General features: G+C 39.3%; 1 protein-coding gene and 1 long non-coding RNA gene across 2 annotated transcripts; one reads left to right on the top strand and one right to left on the bottom strand.

Moving 5' to 3' along the window:
* Window positions 1-4341: 4341 nt before the first annotated feature.
* LOC134676332 (uncharacterized) lies at window positions 4342-8758 on the top strand. Its single transcript, XR_010099907.1, has 2 exons — window positions 4342-6959; window positions 7072-8758. It is a non-coding gene; the product is annotated as an uncharacterized LOC134676332 (long non-coding RNA).
* Window positions 8759-12913: 4155 nt separating this feature from the next.
* On the bottom strand, window positions 12914-21771 carry LOC134676590 (macrophage mannose receptor 1-like). The gene is made up of 6 exons (XM_063534983.1): window positions 21741-21771; window positions 21294-21431; window positions 20490-20630; window positions 19476-19667; window positions 18572-18793; window positions 12914-13080 (listed from the first exon to the last, which is right to left on the bottom strand). Exons 1-6 carry the CDS (start codon window positions 21769-21771, stop codon window positions 12914-12916), a joined length of 891 nt encoding a protein of 296 aa, XP_063391053.1.
* Window positions 21772-22063: the final 292 nt, after the last annotated feature.

Here is a 22063-nt window from a genome sequence, read left to right on the forward strand (position 1 = left end):
TGTTCTTTCAATTTCCATCGGATACATCGGAGCGAACAAGGTGTTCAATAGTATCTGAGCATGCACTATCTTTGACAATAGAACCGTGTGCGGATATTTTTGATTACCTTATCCGCTTAATTATGTAAAAAAGCGTGCGCCGCTGTGGGATCTACATTTAAATGTAGTAACTATAATTTTGTAATAGTATTTAGATATAAATTATTATCTTAGATATTTTTTGTTTTACTATTACGATATTGAAAGTAATTTAAATATGTAGGTATAGATGTATGCAATTGTCTATTTAATTTACATATTTTAGAAAACACCTACCAATGGTTGGCACCTTCAAACTGAATTCAAAGCAGCTATAGTGACAGCCCTACAAAACAGATGCCAATGACTGGTACTTTTCAGTGTCAATCATTGGGTAGTTGACCTTAAATTTTGATGTCCATGACACCTTAACACATTCACTGCCAAGAACACGTATGTGTGTTCATTTTGTACTAGAAACGGGGCGCCTGGCACCGAAAGTGTTAACTATATTACGTGATTGATACCTTGACCATAGAATAGATAATAGTACTATCGTACAGAAAGGGAACTTCCTACAAAACTGAAGTTTGACAGCGGTTCAGGGTCGAATCATGCTGCCCAAGGCCCCTACCTTTATTGTTCTATTTGACGGCGCAGCAACTAGTATCATTTCTCTCTCCTCGCTCTTTTAAAATGCCATTTGTCAGAAAAGGACAACTATACTGTTGACAAGATGGACTTCAAATCCAAGTGGCCCCTTTTTAGGCGACCCGGGTTGTGCATGTGTGCGTAAAAACGTATATGTGTGCTCTTTTAGGGATGTGAAAAGTCGATTTTAATCATGTTATATATCGATAAACGCTACACAGCGGAACGAAATGGCGATTAATTGAAGCTCCAATACCCCATATAACCATTCCAGTCGCAGAATCATCAAAGTGGTAACTAAATGTCAGATGTGTCGTAACAGAGTCCACACAATGTGTCTAGAATTGTTTCGAAACAAAGTGTCGTCGCCGTGTGTACACTTTTCCGTAACAAGGTGTCGACACATTTGTGTGCACTTTGCGTGCGGTTTGCGACTAAATCTGACAGCAAATTTGTGACAGCAAATGTCAATATAAAATACCTCTTGAAAACCAAGGTTTGTCAAACTACTATTAGTGTCTCGTGTGCTCGTAAGTAATTCTAGTAAGTCATCATGGGCGATGCAAATGATAATAATCGACCAAAACCATATAAACACCCAACACCCGTCAACCTTTTACAGAAAAGTTTTTAAAGAAATGCAATAAGCTACTTAGGTCAGCCAACGAATGCTCAAAAAAGTTGTAGAGGGAAATGCTCGGAACACAATTTTTGACTCTGTAACTTGGTTTGGACAAGTTAGGAGGTGAACATATCAAAAGTCCCCGGCCGTAGCCCTTGAGCGGGGGGAAGAGAGGGGGCTTTGAATGTCCCATTTTCCGGTTTTTCGATTATATCTCGGAAACTATGCATCTTAGCGACATGGCCACTTATACAAAATGAAAGTTAATTTAATTTGTTACAAGTTTATTCAGTAAATTTTTTCGATATGTTGAATAGTTTTTGAGATATCCGCTCTTGAAAGTTTATTTAGGGCTCTCAATTTTATCTTGATATATCTACATCAGTGAAGGTGCTAGGCCGTGTATGGTATCGTTTTCGTATAAATCTGGGTTGCTGAATCCATTTAACATGGAAACCATTCCACAAAATTAAAAAAATCTTTTTAGGGTTCCGTACCTCAAAAGCATAAAACGGAATCCTTATAGGATCACTCGTGCGTCTGTATGTCTGTCTGTCTGAATACACAAAATAGTTCTTTACCTATAGATGACAGGAAAACCTATTAGAAATGTGCAGTCAAGCGCGAGTCGGACTTAATGTACGGAACCCTTAATACGCGAGTCCGACTCGCACTTGGTCGGTTTTTTTTAAACTCCTCTTGACGCTTAACCGCTGAACCGATTTCGTTGAAATTTGGTATAGAAATAGTTTGCATCCCGGAACAGGACATAGGATAGATCTTATAACCAAAATCATCTTTTGAAGGTGTGAAAAGTGGCGTGGAAATTTGTACGGGAAATCAATAACCGCTGAACCGATTTATATTAAATTTGGGAAGGTCTACATCTTTGATTTAGTTAAAAATGATAAAAAAAAACATGACTTCAAACCTAAACTTAAACAGTATTAACTTCAAGAAGTCAATTCTGAATTCCCCCCTACACCTCATTTCACACCTTTGAAGGATGATTTTTGAGATAACTTATTATGTCCTGTCTCGGGACTCAAAATATATGTGTACTAAATTTAAATTAAAACTGTTCAGCAGTTTAAGCGTGAAGAGGAGTTTAAGAGAAAGTAAGTTTATATGTTTTTACTTTGGAATGGTGTCAATGTGATACCATAACTAAATTTGGTACTGCGAATTTATACGAAAACGATACCAAACATGGCCTCGTAGCTTTACTGTTGTAGAAGTCAAAATAAAATTGAGAGCCCTAAATTCTTATTACTTGACCAAACTTGTGTAGAAGGAAAAGGAAAAATAAAAGTCTTCGGTAGGATTATAAGACACAAATATAATTTTTTTTTGCGTTACTATTTCAATTATCAAATATAAACATACCTTGATTATATTATTCTAGTGAGATCCTCACAGATAAACAAAACCATTTACTTAAAAAATTACAAGGTCGAAATGTCACGGAACTTGTGAGAGTAATACGTGAAAAATAAAAACTTTTATGACAAATAAATCTGGACACAATTTAAGAAGCATCCAATTGCGTCGAGGAATCATCTGTATGTTTGCTTGTTTCATTACCTCCTCGCTTCTTTTTTTGTCCTTTGTATTCTGTAGCAATTTGTTAGATCTGAAAATAAAGATAACTTGCGTCGTCACGGATGTCGATTTATAGGTTTTAGGGAGTGCAGAATTCGAAAACGATGATCATTTTATAATCCAAGATGGCCGCTACGTATTTTGTCAGAAAAGTCGTCATGAATATCGTTTTATAGGTTTTAGGAAGTGCCGATTTCGAAAATGATGACCAGTTTGGAATCCAAGATGTGTGCCGTGCACTTTGTCATAAAAGTCGTCATGGATATCGTTTTATAGGTTTTAGGGAGTGCAGAATTCGAAAATGATGACCATTTTGGATTCCAAGATGTCTGCCGTGCACTTTGTCATATAAGCCGTCATAGATGTTGATTTATAGGTGTTAGGAAGAGCAGATTTTGATAATGATGACCATGACAAACAAAACGACATCCATGTCGACTTTTAACATAGTTCATGGCCGCCATCTTCGATTCCCAAATAGTTATTATTTTCGAAATCTGCGCTCCCTAAAACCTATAAAACGACAGCCATGACGACTTTAATGACATACTGCATGGCCGCCATTTTGGATTCCAAAATGGTCATCGTTTTCGTAATCTGCGCCCCCTAAAACCTATAAAACGACACCCATGACGACTTTTATGACATAGTGCATGGCCACCATTTTGGAATCGAAAATGGTCATCATTTTCTAAATCTGCGCCCCCCAAAACCTATAAAACGACATCCATGACGACTTTTATGACATAGTGCATGGCCGCCATTTTGGATTTCAAAATGGTCATCATTTTCTAAATCGGGGCCCCCTAAAACCCATAAAACGACATCCATGACGACTTTTATGACATAGTGCATGGCCGCCATTTTGGAATCGAAAATGGTTATCGTTTTCGAAATCTGCGCCCCCCAAAACCTATAAAACGACACCCATGACGACTTTTATGACATAGTGCATGGCCGCCATTCTGGATTCCAAAATGGTCATCATTTTCGAAAGCGGGGCCCCCTAAAACCAATAAAACGACATCCATGACGACTTTTATGACATAGTGCATGGCCGCCATCTTGGAATCCAAATTGGTCATCGTTTTCGAAATCTGCGCCCCTTAAAACCTATAAAACGACACCCATGACGACTTTTATGACATAGTGCATGGCCGCCATTTTGGATTTCAAAATGGTCATCATTTTCTAAATCGGGGCCCCGTAAAACCTATAAAACGACATCCATGACGACTTTTATGACATAGTGCATGGCCGCCATCTTGGAATCCAAAATGGTCATCATTTTTGAAATCTGCGCCTCCTAAAACCTATAAAACGAGACCCCTGACGACTTTTATGGCATAGTGCATGGCCGCCATTTTGGATTCCAAAATGGTCATCATTTTCAAAATTGGGGCCCCCTAAAACGTATAAAACGACATCCATGACGACTTTTATGACACAGTGCATGGCCGCCATTTTGGATTCCAAAATGGTCATCATTTTCGAAATCGGCACTCCCTAAAACCTATAAATAGACACCCATCTCGACTTTTATGACAAAGTGTTTGGCTACCATCTGCATGCAAGACATTTCTATTATTTTTACGTACAAAAATGGCCCCCTGTCAACTTCCAACCGAGATTTAATCGATAATTTATTCGATTAATGTTCAGATTAATTCAATTTCAATCTATGTTAGGTCGACTAAACTAATCGTGATTAAAATTTGAGGATTAACTTTTTTTATTCCATTAATTAGTCGAATAAACAGTTAATCTATTAAGTCCCATCTCTGACCACGTCATTTTTACACTTTGAGAATATCTGAAAACAAATGAACACAAGGAGCCATTTTGCAAATCCAGTAACTTTGTTATTACTTTTGACAGCGCGTGTCATGTGTCTACACAGAGTCGACACAAAGTCGAAACATTTGCGACTACTTTGTGACTGCAATATTTCTCAGCCTTAAACCATATTTATACATCATAATTAACAAGTTTCGTAGTATGTAAAGCGTTATTTCTGTTATTTAAGTATAGTATACGCATCGAAGTACTAAAAATGCATCAAATAATATATTTATGAACACAAGCACTGAGAAGTAAACAATTTCCTTTCCGGCTAAACTAAAACAATGTGGTGGCGCGTTGATTATATTACACTTAGTTTATCAAATCACTCGAGCAGTTTAATTCCCCATAATAATTTAAGTCCTATTGTAATATAAATGCAAACAATATATAATTACGTCTTGTAATCCGTTTTAGAGATGGCGTATTAATGTCACTTATTTTTTTTAACTATTTTTCCATCTGACAGTTTCCATTTGACAGGAACAAAATGAACGAATGAACGAATGATTTTGGCATAAAGTAGTCGCAAACCCGAAACAATGTGTGCACACGGCGACCACACTTTATGTCACTTTGTGTCATGTGTCGACCCTTCCCCATTTCTGGTAACTGTGTCGACACGGCGACGACTCTGCGACTGGAATTGTGACCGAAACAGACGGTGTCGACACAAGATGTGTCTACACCGTGTCGTAACGGCGACTGGAAATGGTTGTATGGGACCTTCGTTAAACATAAACATAATTGAAATGCTAATGGATAATGAATATATTATAATGTAATAAAATAATTCAATTATTGAGGACCACCTATTTTAATAGGTATTTATGTATTTTAATTAAATATCTGAACTTTCCCTTGGTTCTCTCCTGGGGCGTGACTACAAAATTGTGATCTGATAACCACAATAAAGAAAAAAAGCGTTTTTGTTCATTTTAGGTATAGTTAAACCTTTGAAGTAAAATTAAAATTGCAAGAAATGTCGGTAGTTTATCGATATGACTTTATCGACATGGCTACAGCAAAGTGGGTCGCTTTGTTAATCGTACACTAAACAAAAAGTGGTCCCACTGACAGCTCGCTTGGAAGGCATCTGTATATATTCTTATATCTATGATGCTGCCCCTTTCTAATATATGGCACTATCCCTTTCGGCTATTTAGGGTTGTCAAAACTCAAGCCATTATCTTTGGCCGTGCACGCAAAGGGACATCAAGTTGTGTCAACCGTAATTATTGCTCGGAGCAATGCTGAGCCGAGCGGAGCCGAGTTTGCCCGAAGGGAGGAGTTTCACCCTTGCCTATAAATTATTCTGAAGATACATCTTGGTATACCAAGAAAGATATTAGAATTCGTTTCTAACAATATCTAAATTACATAGACAATTATTTTAAGTAATGACGAAGAGAATAGAGTGTATAGAGAATTAATGTCATGGTAAATGATGTAGCCACGGTACATTTACTGCCATCTTTCGATAGAAGATTAAAACTGTTAGAACGCCATTTGATTTTGATCCTTATTCTTTCACTGATAAGCGTTTTTTTGTTAAATATTGAAATTAACGCCATCTACTCGACAGCGGACCAAAGGTTATGGCGCCATCGCTCCAAAAGATTGCACCATACCTTTGGCCTATAGTCGAGTAGATGGCGTTAATCTCAATATTTAACAAATCAACGCTTATCAGTGAAAGAATAAGGATCAAAGTCGTATGGCGTTCTAACAGTTTTAATCTTCTATCGAAAGATGGCAATAAATTTACTGTGACTACATAATTTACTTTGGCAATCCGCCTCTATTTCGAATTCTCTTTGGTAATGATCAAAACGGTACATTAGTACACCTGTATATACAAATTAATAATCTCATATATTATGTCCTTTAATTATAAAAAAGTGAGCTTTTTGGCGCGTGTACATAGCTTGTATGCGGTCAATAGACGAGATATTTAACCTCCTAAGACCCAGCTATACAAATGAAAAATCCAATATTTGCTACTGAAATTTGAACCTATAATGCAGGGAATAGAGTTGATTTTGTTTTGTTTGAAAATTAAACGATACAAAACAATTGCAACTCTATTACTATTGTAATATGGTTTAAATTTCATCGAAATAATTAAGTACCATAGGTAGGACCTTGGGCCTTAGGAGGTAGTAATAATAAACTACGTGGCTTTGTCATTCGCCCAATTAAATATTACCACAGATCCAAAAAGGTTTTCATCATCATCTCAGCCATAAGACGTCCACTGCTGAACATAGGCCTCCCCCTTGGACCTCCATACGTGCCGGTTGGAAGTGACCCGCATCCAGCGTCTCCGTAAAAAGGTTTTACGATTTGTTAAATCTATAGTTTTTTTTAATATTTATGGTACTATCCTATTGGCCAAATGACGGAGTCACGCGGGTTAGTTTTATACAGACGTAATGCATAATTATTTTCCATCGTATTTTCACGGAAACGTACGAACGTGTCTTGCTATTTCAGTCAGTCTCGGTACAAAAAGTACTGAAGTTGACTGAACTAGCATGACAAATACGAACGTTTCCGATAAAATACGATGGAAAACAATTATGCACTACATCTCTAACAGGTTTTTACCCCTGAACAATGTAATATTTATGAAAAAACTAAAAAAATAGCTTATAGTTCGTAAAATAACTACATAATTCTAGATTAAGATTTATAAACTCATTAAAACCAATTTTCAAACTAAAAATCTCTGAATAACTTATCTGTTGGACATCTAAGTTACTCATATACTGATATCTTTAGGTATTTTAATAAAAGTAAACAAAATCTACCCTCAAATGGCTCCTTAAGTCAGTTAATGGTAGATGAAAACGTTACATGATCAAATAATGTAGGTGAAAGTCAGGTCGTTCAGTGACTGATCCAGGCGGTATTGTATTTGGTTGGTTAACCAGTAAATGTTATAACTACCCGAAAATGTACAAATTGTTTGTTTACTTTTATTTAAATACTTAAAGATACAGAGTATAAGTGTAATTGTAATATTTTTAGTCGACCTTATTTTATTGTTTTTATGTCTCAGAATAAAAAAGCGGTGGTGGCCGAGTGGATATGACGCCCGACTTTCAATCCGGAGGTCGCGGGTTCAAATCCTGGCTCGTACCAATGAGTTTTTCGGAACTTATGTACGAAATATCATTTGATATTTACCACTAGCTTTTCGGTGAAGGAAAACATCGTGAGGAAACCTGCACACATCTGCGAAGAAATTCAAAGGTGTATGTGAAGTCCCCAACCCGCATTGGGCTAGCGTGGGGACTATAGCCCAAACCCTCTCGTGCTTGAGAGGAGGCCTGTGCCCAGCAGTGGGACATATATAGGCTGAATTATTATAAGTCACAGATGCTAAAATGACAGTAGTTAACCAATTGTCAATCTAGTAGTCACCATCCGATATATCGGAACGGTAAAAGTGCTCACAAACATCCGAGCACACCTCTATTGTCTCGTTAGTGCGTGTTCAGATATTTTGAAGCACCTAAGCCGCTCCGATAAATCTGACGGTGACTGTAGAAATATAAATTGGGCTAATCGAACCCTTATTTTAGTATCTATGATAAAAAAAACTTCACCTACAAAAGAATTTGACTATGATAAGGCCCTTGAAGGGTGAACTAAAGTACCCACCAACGATTGGCACTCATTTAGGTGTCATTGGGGTTGGCAACTGACAAAGGTTTGCATAGATGGCGCCATAATAGATTGCCTATTTTGCTATGAGATTTGGATGAAAGAGCTGGCATCCAGGGCATACAATTCCATAAAAAAAAAAACTAAAATTTGACAGTTCTATAGATTGATAGAGAAGCTATGCTGGCGCCATCTGCTTAAAACTTCGAAACGCCAACTCCATTATTGGGTGGTTTTATCCTAGTTTAGTTATATATTATATTCCCATGGTAGCACAAAATGTTGCTTTTTAAGTTAATCATGTAGTAGATGTTATTAATTAATGAGAATAAAATATTTATAGAAAAAGTATTAAGGTTTTATTATTTCTCTTCATATTGACATGGCCATTATTAAGAATATAATATTATTTGCCCATGGGCAATTGGGCGTGTATTGTATGTGAAGTCTCCATGGAGACTTCACATACAATACACGTTGGAATTTTTTCGTTCATGTATGCGGTCCTTCACCAAAAAGCGAATTTGCTTTATGACGAATTTGTGGTCGGAGAAAATATTTTATTCACCACACCAGCTCGGAAAGGCTTACTTTGCACTTCAAAAACGGATAGCAAAGTTGCACTTTGCTATCAGTAATTCACATGTGAGGAAAAGGCATTTGATTAAATGCAAATTTTGAGTTGTATTCTTACGTTTGCTGGTAGAATTGGGTAGGTAAAGTTTTTTGAAGATAGGCAAATAATATTTTTTCCCGATAGTATTCATTATAGCGATCACGGAAATGCAGCTCTTTTATTTTTATATCATTTTATTGATTAAATATAATTTTTTAAATTATCGATATGACGTTTGTGAGGTGAAATGGCAGACTCGAGTAATTAATTCCTTGGCGCGTAGTAAATGGGACGAGATAGAAAAAAAATCGATGTCAACTGTCAGTGTCATTCTTGGAAAATAACTTGCAAATAATTGGAAAATAATGGTCGGACGAAACATTTGTGTTTTCTTGTAATTGGATGTCGGTGTGATTTCTAGAATAAGTATTTTTAACGTCCCTAGCACGATCAACACGGATATTTTGATAATGATAACGATTGCTTTCGACTACTTGGCACTGCTTCTTGGAGAACATTTTCATTAACACCTCCACCACGACTCTTGGACTGCTACACGAGTCATTTTGGATCTCAGTATCAACACAATAGATGGAGACGATCCCGGAAACGTTCGAATGGAAATAGAATATTACAGAGATGAACTCAAAGTGCGTCGTACCGTCTTGTAGGAAGTACAGACGTTACTTTCCAAATTCAGCGTATTTGAGCACACCAAAGTCTTTAACAGCGATTCGGTGCCAAGCTTTGAAGATATATTGGCCAAAATGGTAACTTATACGTTTGTGAGGACTATATAAACGTGATTGTTGTATTATACATACATAATGATTAAGATTGTAATAGTGTTAATAACTAGGTCGTTATTGGCTATTATATATGGGCTCGGCAAGGTGTTCACAATATCTGAACATGCACGCACGCCCTGATAATAGAGGCGTGTTCAGATATTTATGAGCACCCTAGCTGCACCAATATATCTGATGGCGACTGTACTTTAGAAAACTTATAATATAAATCCAAAATAATATAATATAAATCCAGTAAATTTCGTTTCGTTTTATTTTAAAATCCACAAATTATTATCCTTAAGCATTAACATTACAACAGTATATAGAATCACGCTGTGTGGCGTGCCCTTGAAGAGAGTTGAGAGGTTCAAATATGGTCAATATGGATAAGTATGTCTGTAGGGTAAATGTGCTTCACGTTGGGGCCTGTTTACATATTGATTAGTGTTGATTGCGGGTTTAATACATTTGCCACTATACACAAGTAGCAAGTGTATCAACTCGCAAAAATACTACATTTTTGCTTCCATTGAGGTATACATAGTAAGCACTATTCTCAAATTATGTGAGGAAATAAAACAAATTCAATTTAGTAAAGCGTATTTAATAGGGGTAAAGTGACGCGAATACAATTAAAAAAACAACGCATATTCTTAGTTTATATTAAATGTAGATGGCTTTTTAGTTTTCACTTGGTCACAGAAATACGCTAAAAACCACTTTCAGAGTAGGTGTTTCTTGCGTTTTGGCTGTCCTTCTTGTGTCCTTCCACAGCATGAGCATGTCGTAAGTCCTGTTGTATTTGTCCCAGGACTTAGCAGGAAGCTAGTTATTCATTATTAAGTTTGCTTCTGCTTTAAAATGAGGCGGTGTGCCGTCTATTCCAGGTCGTTTTCGTCACTTGAACTCATTTTGTTTATTACGAGTATTAAAATAACAAGCGGTAACTTATTGAGTATTGCACAACGAATAAACTTTGCCGCCTTTTATTTGCATATTTTTTAAAATTATATTACAATAGATACAAAGCATATACGGTACGCGCATGCGTCAATCCGCGCGCACCGCGCAGCGCCCTTTCGCGGTGCTAAAGCGGTATCCAGACGGGACTGATCAAATCGGTCGATTTGATCAGAAATGAAATTGGCGTCAATCTCCAATTTTAGATTTATGGTGATATTAGACCCATTTAAATTGAAAAAATGCCCCATAACGAAAATACTAGCCTCACAAATTGGTGTTCTTGTGTCCGCACCTCATTTTATCGGTCATTATCGGCGGTTGAATTCGGCGAGCCAAATTGGCGTTTGCGTCCGTACGTCCCGATTCGATCGGGCAATTTAATCAGATTGGCGAAAAATTGACTAATCTGGATACGCCTTAAGCAACATCGAGTTCACGATAATTTGACATATAATAATAAATAATAGATTTTTAGCATAAGTTGCATTTCATAAAACTTAACCCAAATCATTTGTACATTTTCAAGTCAAAGATAAAGACATGTTGGTTTTAAAATTTTAATAAGTATAGACCATAACATTGTCATGATCTTGTAACATTGTTAAAATAAGAGAGTCTCCCATTTTCATTTTATTGCATTTTTTATAAAATGTCTTTAGATTCTCGGGATATCTTGGTCCTAATTCGATTGCTCTTTTTTATGGAAATAATTATATCCTTCAGATTCACAGGATGCTCGAGGCTTAGCCGAATAACACTGCAAGGAAGTATGTCATGGCTCAATGGTTCTAATTAGCCATCAGTATAATACCGCCAATGAATGTTTACATCCACCTGAAAATAAGAACAACATTCATAAAATGAGGATAACCACACAAAACTAACAGATGGTTGAAATTGTTAGAAAAAATTAGACCGATTTCTTGTTTACGAACTTAACAGCTCATGGCAATTTAATAATAAAAATCAAAACACAAGTGAAGAAAGTTTTCTGTACCTATGTATTTCACGGATACGTACTCCTGTACGGCCATTGCTCCTCTAATTCAACGGCATTGTGCTTATCACTGTTATGATAATAATTTCAAATTTGTAGAATCTGCTCGCAATCTCATATGAACTCGCTTATTTTTCTTGCAAAACTCTGTCCAAGGGTCAGCGTAGGGGCCGTCGTGTAGGGGTGGGGAAGAAAACGTTGTCCAATAATTTATGCAGTGCCAAGTTATCGAAAGTAAATTCAATCTTTGTCCAAATACGCGCAGATGTCGTGGGGAATCAGAAGTCCGTGGGTCGTGCTGAGGTCGCCGAAAATCTCAATGATAACATTAATAGCAATTCGCAAGGTAACATGAGGCTTGTCCGTTATTTTTCGGGAATGAGAGCTAAGTGACACTGACAGTTGACATAGATTTTTTTTCTATCTCGTCCCATTTACTACGCGCCAAGGAATTAATTACTCGAGTCTGCCATTTCACCTCACAAACGTCATATCGATCATTTAAAAAATTATATTTAATCAATAAAATGATATAAAAATAAAAGAGCTGCATTTCCGTGATCGCTATAATGAATACTATCGGGAAAAAATATAATTTGCCTATCTTCAAAAAACTTTACCTACCCAATTTTTAGATGATAAATATTAAATAACATTCATTTGATTTTGTTTGATATTTAATATTTATTTACTTCGGGTTGATGTGGTGAAAAATTGTGTTTCACTCGGGGGCAAATTTTGTTTAACCCTCGTGCTTTGAAACCCTCGCAACGCTCAACATTCCATTTTTCGAACCACTCGCTACGCTCGCATTTTGGAATCTTTCGCTTGCTCGGGCATCAAAATTAGCAAGAGCGGTTAAACAACAACTTTGCCCCCTTGTAAAACAAATAAGCCCCCATTCGCACGGCAGCTTTTTCAACGCGCGTTAAAAAAGCGTTTGAAAGACACAAATGGATAACCATGTATCAGCCATGTATGTATTCACACGACGACGTGGCGCTTTTTATCAAGCGTTGTTGGATTTTCGACTTTAAGCCTTGGTCATTAAGTCGAATTTAGAGTGCGGACAGATTCAAGCGCTTTTTTAACGCGCGTTGAAAAAGCTGTCGTGCGAATGGGGGCTAACTATTAAAGAATTACATAGAGTTGGATATTTCACAAATGAACGGCCGCGCGTGGTCCAGACAGTCGATGTCCACTAGCGTGCTGACGTCGGCGGCGAGGCTCCCGCAGCGCTCCTCGTTCCAGTCGTTGGGTTCGCCAGGGGCCCAAACTTCGTAGCCGGCCTCAGCCAGCGTTTCACCTGAGTTTTGAAAATACACAAATCACTAATAAGTGCCTGTAATAGTTGAACAGTTGGCGATGCATATTAAATGCCTCGCACGCTCCGGCTTACGAAGCGCTGGTGGCCTAGCGGTAAGAGCGTGCGACTTGCAATCCGGAGGTCGCGGGTTCAAACACCGGCTCGTACCAATGAGTTTTTAGGAACTTAAGTACGAAATATCATTTGATATTTTCCATTTTCGGTGAAGGAAAACATCGTGAGGAAACCGGACTAATCCCAATAAGGCCTAGTTTACTCTCTGGGTTGGAAGGTCAGATGGCAGTCACTTTCGTTAACACCAGTGCCTACGCCAATTCTCGGGATTAGTTGTCAAGCGGACCCCAGGGTCCCATGAGCCGTGGCAAAAATGCCAGGATAACGCGTGTAGCGATGCTACATACTTGCCTATGATAGATACATACTTTTCCATACAGGATAACCTGTACAACATGATTGTCGCATTTCCAACAGAATAACATACACCAGAGTATGACACCTAGGTAAAACCGTAACGTACCTTCTCAGCTGTAGGTTGATTAGCATATACTGCCTCCTGGCTAACTGGTTTCGAAGAAACAAGCCCAAAGTGCATGCCACTCGAACGGAACTTGTCACCCAGATTGTGCAGAGGTTGTTGAACCAAACCTGGCTTCACGTATATCAAAATGATCCTCGTGATATATCCTAACTGCCCAAGTAGGTCACATCCTAATTTAATTTGTATTTTAGAATCATTTTCGGAATTTTTATGAAACATAAATTGCGATTTCGACGGTGTCAATGAGTTGAGATTTTTGACAGGTGAACTGTCAGAAAATAAGTTACGCGTTTAGTTACCGCATCGGAAGGAAGATATTCTGAATGAAACAATGTAGAAAACAGTAATAAAAAATATAATTATTAGTAATTATTATTAACCAATTAAAATATTACGAGTATTAACGAGCATTGATATTTTTCGAGAATCATTTGATTTAGAAAAGATTTAAGTTGGTTTGACGTTTAATGTGTTGATGTGAATCGAAACGCGACGTGACAGGGAGGATTTTATTTGAGACTGTCACTTCACTTACACTTGGAATGGGAATACGCTAGCATGTGGATGGCTCCTAATTAAAGGTTGAGAGGAGTCGACTCGTCTCCTTCCGCCGCCTGGTCCGGCTGGTGGGAGACCGATTTGTAAAAAGCGTATATCGCTGTGCGTGAATTGTGCGCGTTATTTACTTAGTGCGTCCCGTGTCGCCGATGGACATGAGCACGGTTGGTGATCGTGTTCCCTGGCGCGCTGTTGCGCGTCCCCGATTTTGCTGAGCGTCATGCTGACGCTGCTTCTACGCCGTAGGACGCGGCCTTGACCTGCAGGCCGTGTGTCGGATGGCTATGCTGCCGTCCGACGACTCCAAGGTGTCTTCACGCGGGTCCTTCCCGTGAAACTCCGAGCGCCGCGGGTTGTTCTCGCCTTAGCTTGTCACAGCTGGGGCTCGATGAACGCCCGCCGCTGATCTACGTCGATCTGTCTGCTACGCTAAGTTCCAGGATGAAAGCTACACCCGGTATCCGTGAGTGCACTAGACTTTCGTTTTAGGTTTTGGCCAAAACTCCGCGTTTCGCCCGTCTCGCGTCTCGTAGGTTAAGAATGGCCATAGTGTCACCCCACAGCCGCCAACGGCTTATGGAAACAAATTGTATTTTGAGTAGCGCCCGCCCCGAAGCGGTGTGCCTTGTATTGATTTAGTAGGGAATATTAAATTGCATGTCATATATTTGGTTTTATCTTTTCAATATCCTACCAAGTTCCCATTAACCAGGTTAGAATAACAAGAGGACCCTTGTACTCCAATAGTCCAATGTTTTACTGCGGATCTTATCCGAGGCATCACTCCCATTAATTATTTAAACATTTAAAACATTATTATTTTTTATTCACGACAATGCTATTTTTATATACGACAATGGCGCCCGAACAAAGCTTAAATTCAATATATAGCCTGGTTACTGTGAGCTTGGGAGAGCGATAACATCAATTTATAAAATTTTTGGTCATTTAAAAAACTTTATTTTTAAAAAATTTAGTGAAATTATTTGTTTAAAAAATATAAAATTAATTAATTTGTAAGTTTACTTGTGACAGGGTAGCAAATTCATCAATTATTACAATTATTATTAGGCTACACTATGAATAATTAGCATAGCGCTCAGCCACATATTATTTTTTCACCATGCTCCATTTGAGAGGTAGGTAATTTATTTTAACACTTCCTGTATAAAGTGAAGTGTTACCAATTTATTATACTTTATCACTTACCCTGACACAAGCAAACCATTTTTTTTCTACCGACATGCCGGACGGGGAAGGAGAGGAATTTTATGAAGTAGGAGGGGGGGGATACCTTATCTACTCACCCCTACCCATGCCTAATGCCTCATTGTTTAATACGCGACCATGGGGTGCCGCGTTAGACAACCACCCGCCCGACCCACCCATTTCAAAAGTATTAAAATATTTATTCATTTTTATTTCTCAAACCAACTCAAACTTTTCATTCCGGTGACTTAGTATGATAGACGAGACACTCTAAATTTCTTTGTTTTTGACTTATTCAGTTCTAAATAGAACTATTTTATAGAACTTAAATGTTCATATTATTTGTTTTTGTTTTTTTTTTTTGAAATTTGAGGAAATTGGTCTTAGAATCAACCTCAATTTCAGCTATCTTAGCATAGCATTTTTTAAAGTTCTGCTGAAACATGCACCATTTGTATTCGCTAAAGGTAGGGACATGTTGTTGAACGGCATGCTGCATTCCATTTGGAGTAGTATTCCTGATTCGTCACACAACCTCCGAATTTCCGACTGCTAGAGCAAACCGCTTTGTAGTTAAGGTAATCTGAAAAAAATCAGTTACCATTTAATTTTAAAGCATTGGTTCAGTGACATTATGCTCAATGTTATATTTTACAAGGTGTATTTTCAAGTTAGTAACTTATTTTTTATTTGGGTGAACTCAGGTAACAACCCATTTTTTTTGAGTACGCGTACCTCCTTGACTAATTTGGTCAAGATTTTTTTTGAAGCGTTTCCAGGGAAACCAAATTTTTTTGTGACTACACACCCCAAGGGTCCAGGGTGATGTAATTATATTGGATATAATTCACTGACTTAGACATGAAAAAGGAAACTAAGTTTTATTTCACTTAGTGTAAGCCCGCTGGCTACACATTGGGATTTGACTTGAGTGTGAGCTACAAGTTAGCCTCCACTATTATTGATATTATTTGTAGATATAAATTAGCAACTAGTTACCACATTACATTAAGGTACTAGTAATTTAATTTTGTAGTCATAGGCATGCACATAGTAGGGCATGCCATATTAAAACTTAATTCTTAGTATTCCATTAGGTATATGACTACTTGTAATATACTAAATAGTAAGAATTTATAAATATAGTTGAAAATACTTAATATTTAAATTGGATTTAAATACTTTAGTGAATCTTAGAATAGGGAGTTAGCTTATTATTATTTATGTTGAATAGTGGCTAGACCAGTCAATATAGGATTACTTGAATTGAAAAAATATTTTTTAGTTAGGTTGCAGAAACCACAGTGTAGTGGCCATGCACTGTGATTTCTAATAGAGTTAAAATTTAGAAATAAAATTTACAGTCCCAGAGATGGACATAGGTAAATTAAGTTTTAATGACGGTTAGCATGCTCAGTAAATACGGTTCTAAGCTTAATGTTAAACGAATATGTATAATTAACATCCTAATGGATTTGTTGATTAGGTATCCGGTTAATTTATTTTTCTCCGGTTACCCCGGCTGCCTCGGTTAACCGGTGCTTAACCTCTTTGCCGAGAGAGGGGATATTGTAGCGATGCTACATACTTGCCTATGATAGATACATACTTTTCCATACAGGATAACCTGTACAACATGATTGTCGCATTTCCAACAGAATAACATACACCAGAGTATGACACCTAGGTAAAACCGTAACGTACCTTCTCAGCTGTAGGTTGATTAGCATATACTGCCTCCTGGCTAACTGGTTTCGAAGAAACAAGCCCAAAGTGCATGCCACTCGAACGGAACTTGTCACCCAGATTGTGCAGAGGTTGTTGAACCAAACCTGGCTTCACGTATATCAAAATGATCCTCGTGATATATCCTAACTGCCCAAGTAGGTCACATCCTAATTTAATTTGTATTTTAGAATCATTTTCGGAATTTTTATGAAACATAAATTGCGATTTCGACGGTGTCAATGAGTTGAGATTTTTGACAGGTGAACTGTCAGAAAATAAGTTACGCGTTTAGTTACCGCATCGGAAGGAAGATATTCTGAATGAAACAATGTAGAAAACAGTAATAAAAAATATAATTATTAGTAATTATTATTAACCAATTAAAATATTACGAGTATTAACGAGCATTGATATTTTTCGAGAATCATTTGATTTAGAAAAGATTTAAGTTGGTTTGACGTTTAATGTGTTGATGTGAATCGAAACGCGACGTGACAGGGAGGATTTTATTTGAGACTGTCACTTCACTTACACTTGGAATGGGAATACGCTAGCATGTGGATGGCTCCTAATTAAAGGTTGAGAGGAGTCGACTCGTCTCCTTCCGCCGCCTGGTCCGGCTGGTGGGAGACCGATTTGTAAAAAGCGTATATCGCTGTGCGTGAATTGTGCGCGTTATTTACTTAGTGCGTCCCGTGTCGCCGATGGACATGAGCACGGTTGGTGATCGTGTTCCCTGGCGCGCTGTTGCGCGTCCCCGATTTTGCTGAGCGTCATGCTGACGCTGCTTCTACGCCGTAGGACGCGGCCTTGACCTGCAGGCCGTGTGTCGGATGGCTATGCTGCCGTCCGACGACTCCAAGGTGTCTTCACGCGGGTCCTTCCCGTGAAACTCCGAGCGCCGCGGGTTGTTCTCGCATTAGCTTGTCACAGCTGGGGCTCGATGAACGCCCGCCGCTGATCTACGTCGATCTGTCTGCTACGCTAAGTTCCAGGATGAAAGCTACACCCGGTATCCGTGAGTGCACTAGACTTTCGTTTTAGGTTTTGGCCAAAACTCCGCGTTTCGCCCGTCTCGCGTCTCGTAGGTTAAGAATGGCCATAGTGTCACCCCACAGCCGCCAACGGCTTATGGAAACAAATTGTATTTTGAGTAGCGCCCGCCCCGAAGCGGTGTGCCTTGTATTGATTTAGTAGGGAATATTAAATTGCATGTCATATATTTGGTTTTATCTTTTCAATATCCTACCAAGTTCCCATTAACCAGGTTAGAATAACAAGAGGACCCTTGTACTCCAATAGTCCAATGTTTTACTGCGGATCTTATCCGAGGCATCACTCCCATTAATTATTTAAACATTTAAAACATTATTATTTTTTATTCACGACACGCGAGGAAAATGATGAATAATTTATGATCAAAATCAGAACACCTACCGTGAACTGTCACCCACAAGTCCTTCCTCCAGTAACTGAATCCGATGTGAGCCCAGATCCAATCGGACTTGATCAGCCGGGCCAGGGTCTTGGCCTCGTACTCGCTGTTCACGACCGCCAGGTGCCCGCCCTCGGTGGCGCACGTGGCGTACGCCACTTGCCAGGATACGAATTGGGGGTGGATCTTATGACAGGTCTTAGTGACTTTGTCGTAGGCGTATTCTGCAAAACAGATTAAATAGACATAATATTATCTGTTTTACAAGGGGGCAAATTTGTTATTTAACCGCTCATGCTAATATTGATACCCGAGCAAGCGAAAGTCCGAAAGGTTCCAAACTTTTACCGAAAATATTCGAAAAATGGAATCTTGAGCGTTCCGAGGGTTTCAAAGCACGGTTTCAATTTGCATTTGACTACTTTGCCTCACATGTGAATAAAATGCAACTTTGCTATCATTTTTTGAACAATCAAGAGAGCCTTTACCAGTTGGTGTAGTGAAAGTATCTCCTAAAGGTCCTTCTTTGTCGGGCAGTCAGGTCAGTCAAGTCAGATTGCGCCGTCCTGCTTACATGGCGCCGCTGGTGTGTCTTGGAGTCCGGCCAAAGGTCGGTGGCATCTAAATGCTTCGCGCGCTACACACTAAAAGTTTGGGCGAAGCCCGACATTCGGGGCGCGCTTCGTGCGCTCCTAGTTTGCAGGGTGGCTATGGCCGGACTGACACCTGGGCGCGTAGCCAACGTGCCAATCGTTAACGCTCCGTAGAATATCGTAGTCATGCGACAATGACTTGCGTTTCGTTCGCTACGGAGCATTAACGATTGCACGTTGGCTACGCACCCTGGGCTGACAACTTAAGCCACTCGTGTGCGAATCGCGACGCGAAGCCAAAAGCGGGCTTTACCTGTATCCTTAGTCCCGCAGAGACTCAGCTGGCTGGGGGGCTGTCTCTTGTAGCAGATGTAAGGGTACACGTCATCGCACTTGCTGTCCAGGAGCGGGCCGCTGCGCTGCATGATCAGACAGTTGCCGAAGTGGTTCACGTTGTCTGGCTCCCGTGGTGACCAGGTCGCTGCCATCTTTTTCAACGGGATGCCTATGTACAATCACAGAATAAATAATAGTACTGGCGTACAGAAAGAACACTTCCTACAAAACCGAAGTTCGATAGCGATTCAGGCCGCGTAGCCAAGATGCCAATCGCTTACGCTCCGTAGCGATCGAAACGCAACTGTCACTGTCGCACTAATCTGGAAGAGTGATAGAGAGACATATAGCTTTTCGTTGTTGAAGCGATAGCGATTGTAACCTTGGCTAGGCCGGCTGGGACGATGGAACTAATCATGTTGTCCCTTCCCTTTCTAATGTATTAATTACTTGGACTGTGTGACTCATCTCTCACACAGCCCATCACTTTTTCCTCGGCTTTCATATAAATATGAAACGAATAGAAGTGAATCGATAATTCACCGAGCGCCGATAATTGGCAGGAAACGGCGCAGGATCGGGAAATGTGGCATGCTCTCGTTTTGGATCTCCTTTTTGGATCTCTCTGAGTCATAATATTAGTAGGTAAGTAGTATAGAAGTTAATGATGAGATAACGGGCGAGAGAGAGGTATGGGAGAAAAATGCTGCGCCGACCCCAACTGAACGGGATAAGGGCACAGAATAAATAATAGTACTATAGGTACAGAAGACTCACCCTCTAACAAAACGCGTCTGTCACGATCAACACAGATATGGCCGCTAGGTGGCGACAGCGCCACGCGCGGCTTATGGCAAACCCCAAAATTGAGGTCGAAACGGATGTACTTTTAGCTACCTGTAGCAAAGCGACGAAATCGCGGAGTGAGACACGCCTGATTAGGGCAAGCGAATGATGATGATTGACTTTGCTTATAGGTACTTAATATTACCTTTCAGAGAAGTGAAGAAGCCTTTGGAATACAAGTCGTTTATGCCTGTGAACACGTGTAGCAGTGGCTGCCTGCTCGTCAGCAGTACTCTGCTCATGGTCGCCAATAAGGCGTGGTTCTCTGGGGAAGCCAGCTCCGCACCTGGGGCAAAATATGTCAATATTAGCTTTTGCCCGTCTTCGCATGCGTCGTGGAATTCGTATTAGCATTAGAGTAAGTATAGCGCCTGGATAAAATCGAATGGCAATTTGATTTGAGCATAATATACTTAATTGCTTACCTACACCCACAGACAAAACATCCTCCAGACTGAGCATAGTCGCGCTACCCCCTCTGCCACGCATACGGTAATTTTACTCCATGATCGAGTCGAAAGTGTCTTTGTGTGACGTCCGTGTCTTTGAACGGACCAATCACGGCACGGGATTTCGCTCACCTCGTCCCGCGCACCCCCGCATTTTTGGCATCATCGGTTGCATAAAATGATTGCTCTAAACTCGGTCTAGAGGATTCCTAGTCTATGCCTACACCAATTAACAGGCAATTCATTAATCTTCTCGGTGGTGTTTTGGTATAAATTGTACATATTCCACGATCTATTCTTAACTTTTAACTAGATTAGGTCCACTTATTGCACCATCCCACTAACCGGTAACACATAAGCGGTTAAACCGTTTTTAACCCAGTGTCAAATTGTACTGATAACAATCGAAACTCCAGGTTTAATCGGTTAACCCTAGGTTAGTGGAATGGTGCAAGTAGGCCTTAAGGTTTAAACTTCAAAATCAGGAGGTAATGGCCCACCTTCATCAAAGCACTTCAGTCGAGCTTCGCTCCAGGCGGCAGGGGTGTGGTGCAACTTCATGGATCCGTTCGCCGCTTCATAGTAGATGTAGTCTAGACCTGGAGTCAGGTTCAGCGGCAGAGGTTCTGGCGAGCTCTCTGTAAATACAAAGAGATATAAATTATATAATTATACAACAAACTTAATACAAAGTACCTTATAAAATAAATTAACTAAAACTAAACCTAACAAAAAAAAACCCTAAAACCTACCTTCTAAGCCTGGGCAATACGGACCCGCTTGGTAAGCGGTTAAGGGAGGCAACAGGGGACTCTCGCGTCATCGCTATACAGCGCGGGAATGCTGCCTGTGCGATGGGCACCTTGCCAAGGGGCCCAGGCTTAGAAGGTAGGTTTTAGGGTTTTTTTTGTTAGGTTTAGTTTTATTTAATTTATTTTATAAGGTACTTTGTATTAAGTATGTTGTATAAGGGTCCATATTGGGTCGCATAATAATTGATTGTCCTAATGTAATGTTACGCATAAAACTCATTTCGCATAATTGTTATTGTGTTGGAAATATTAATATTTCTGAAAAATTATAACACAAACCTAACTTAACCTAAATACCCTATTCTACACACCCTATGCAAAGTATTTTCGAAAATACTTTCTGTTTCAGCTGGAGAAAAAATATGCGAAAAGAGATTTATGCGTAACATTACATTATGACAATCAATTATTATGCGATGAGATAGGATCCCTTACCAAGCTCCTTAAGGAGTCCACGC

This window comes from Cydia fagiglandana, chromosome 24 (assembly GCF_963556715.1).
Source record: "Cydia fagiglandana chromosome 24, ilCydFagi1.1, whole genome shotgun sequence".
In the NCBI taxonomy this organism is placed as follows: Eukaryota; Metazoa; Arthropoda; class Insecta; order Lepidoptera; family Tortricidae; genus Cydia; species Cydia fagiglandana.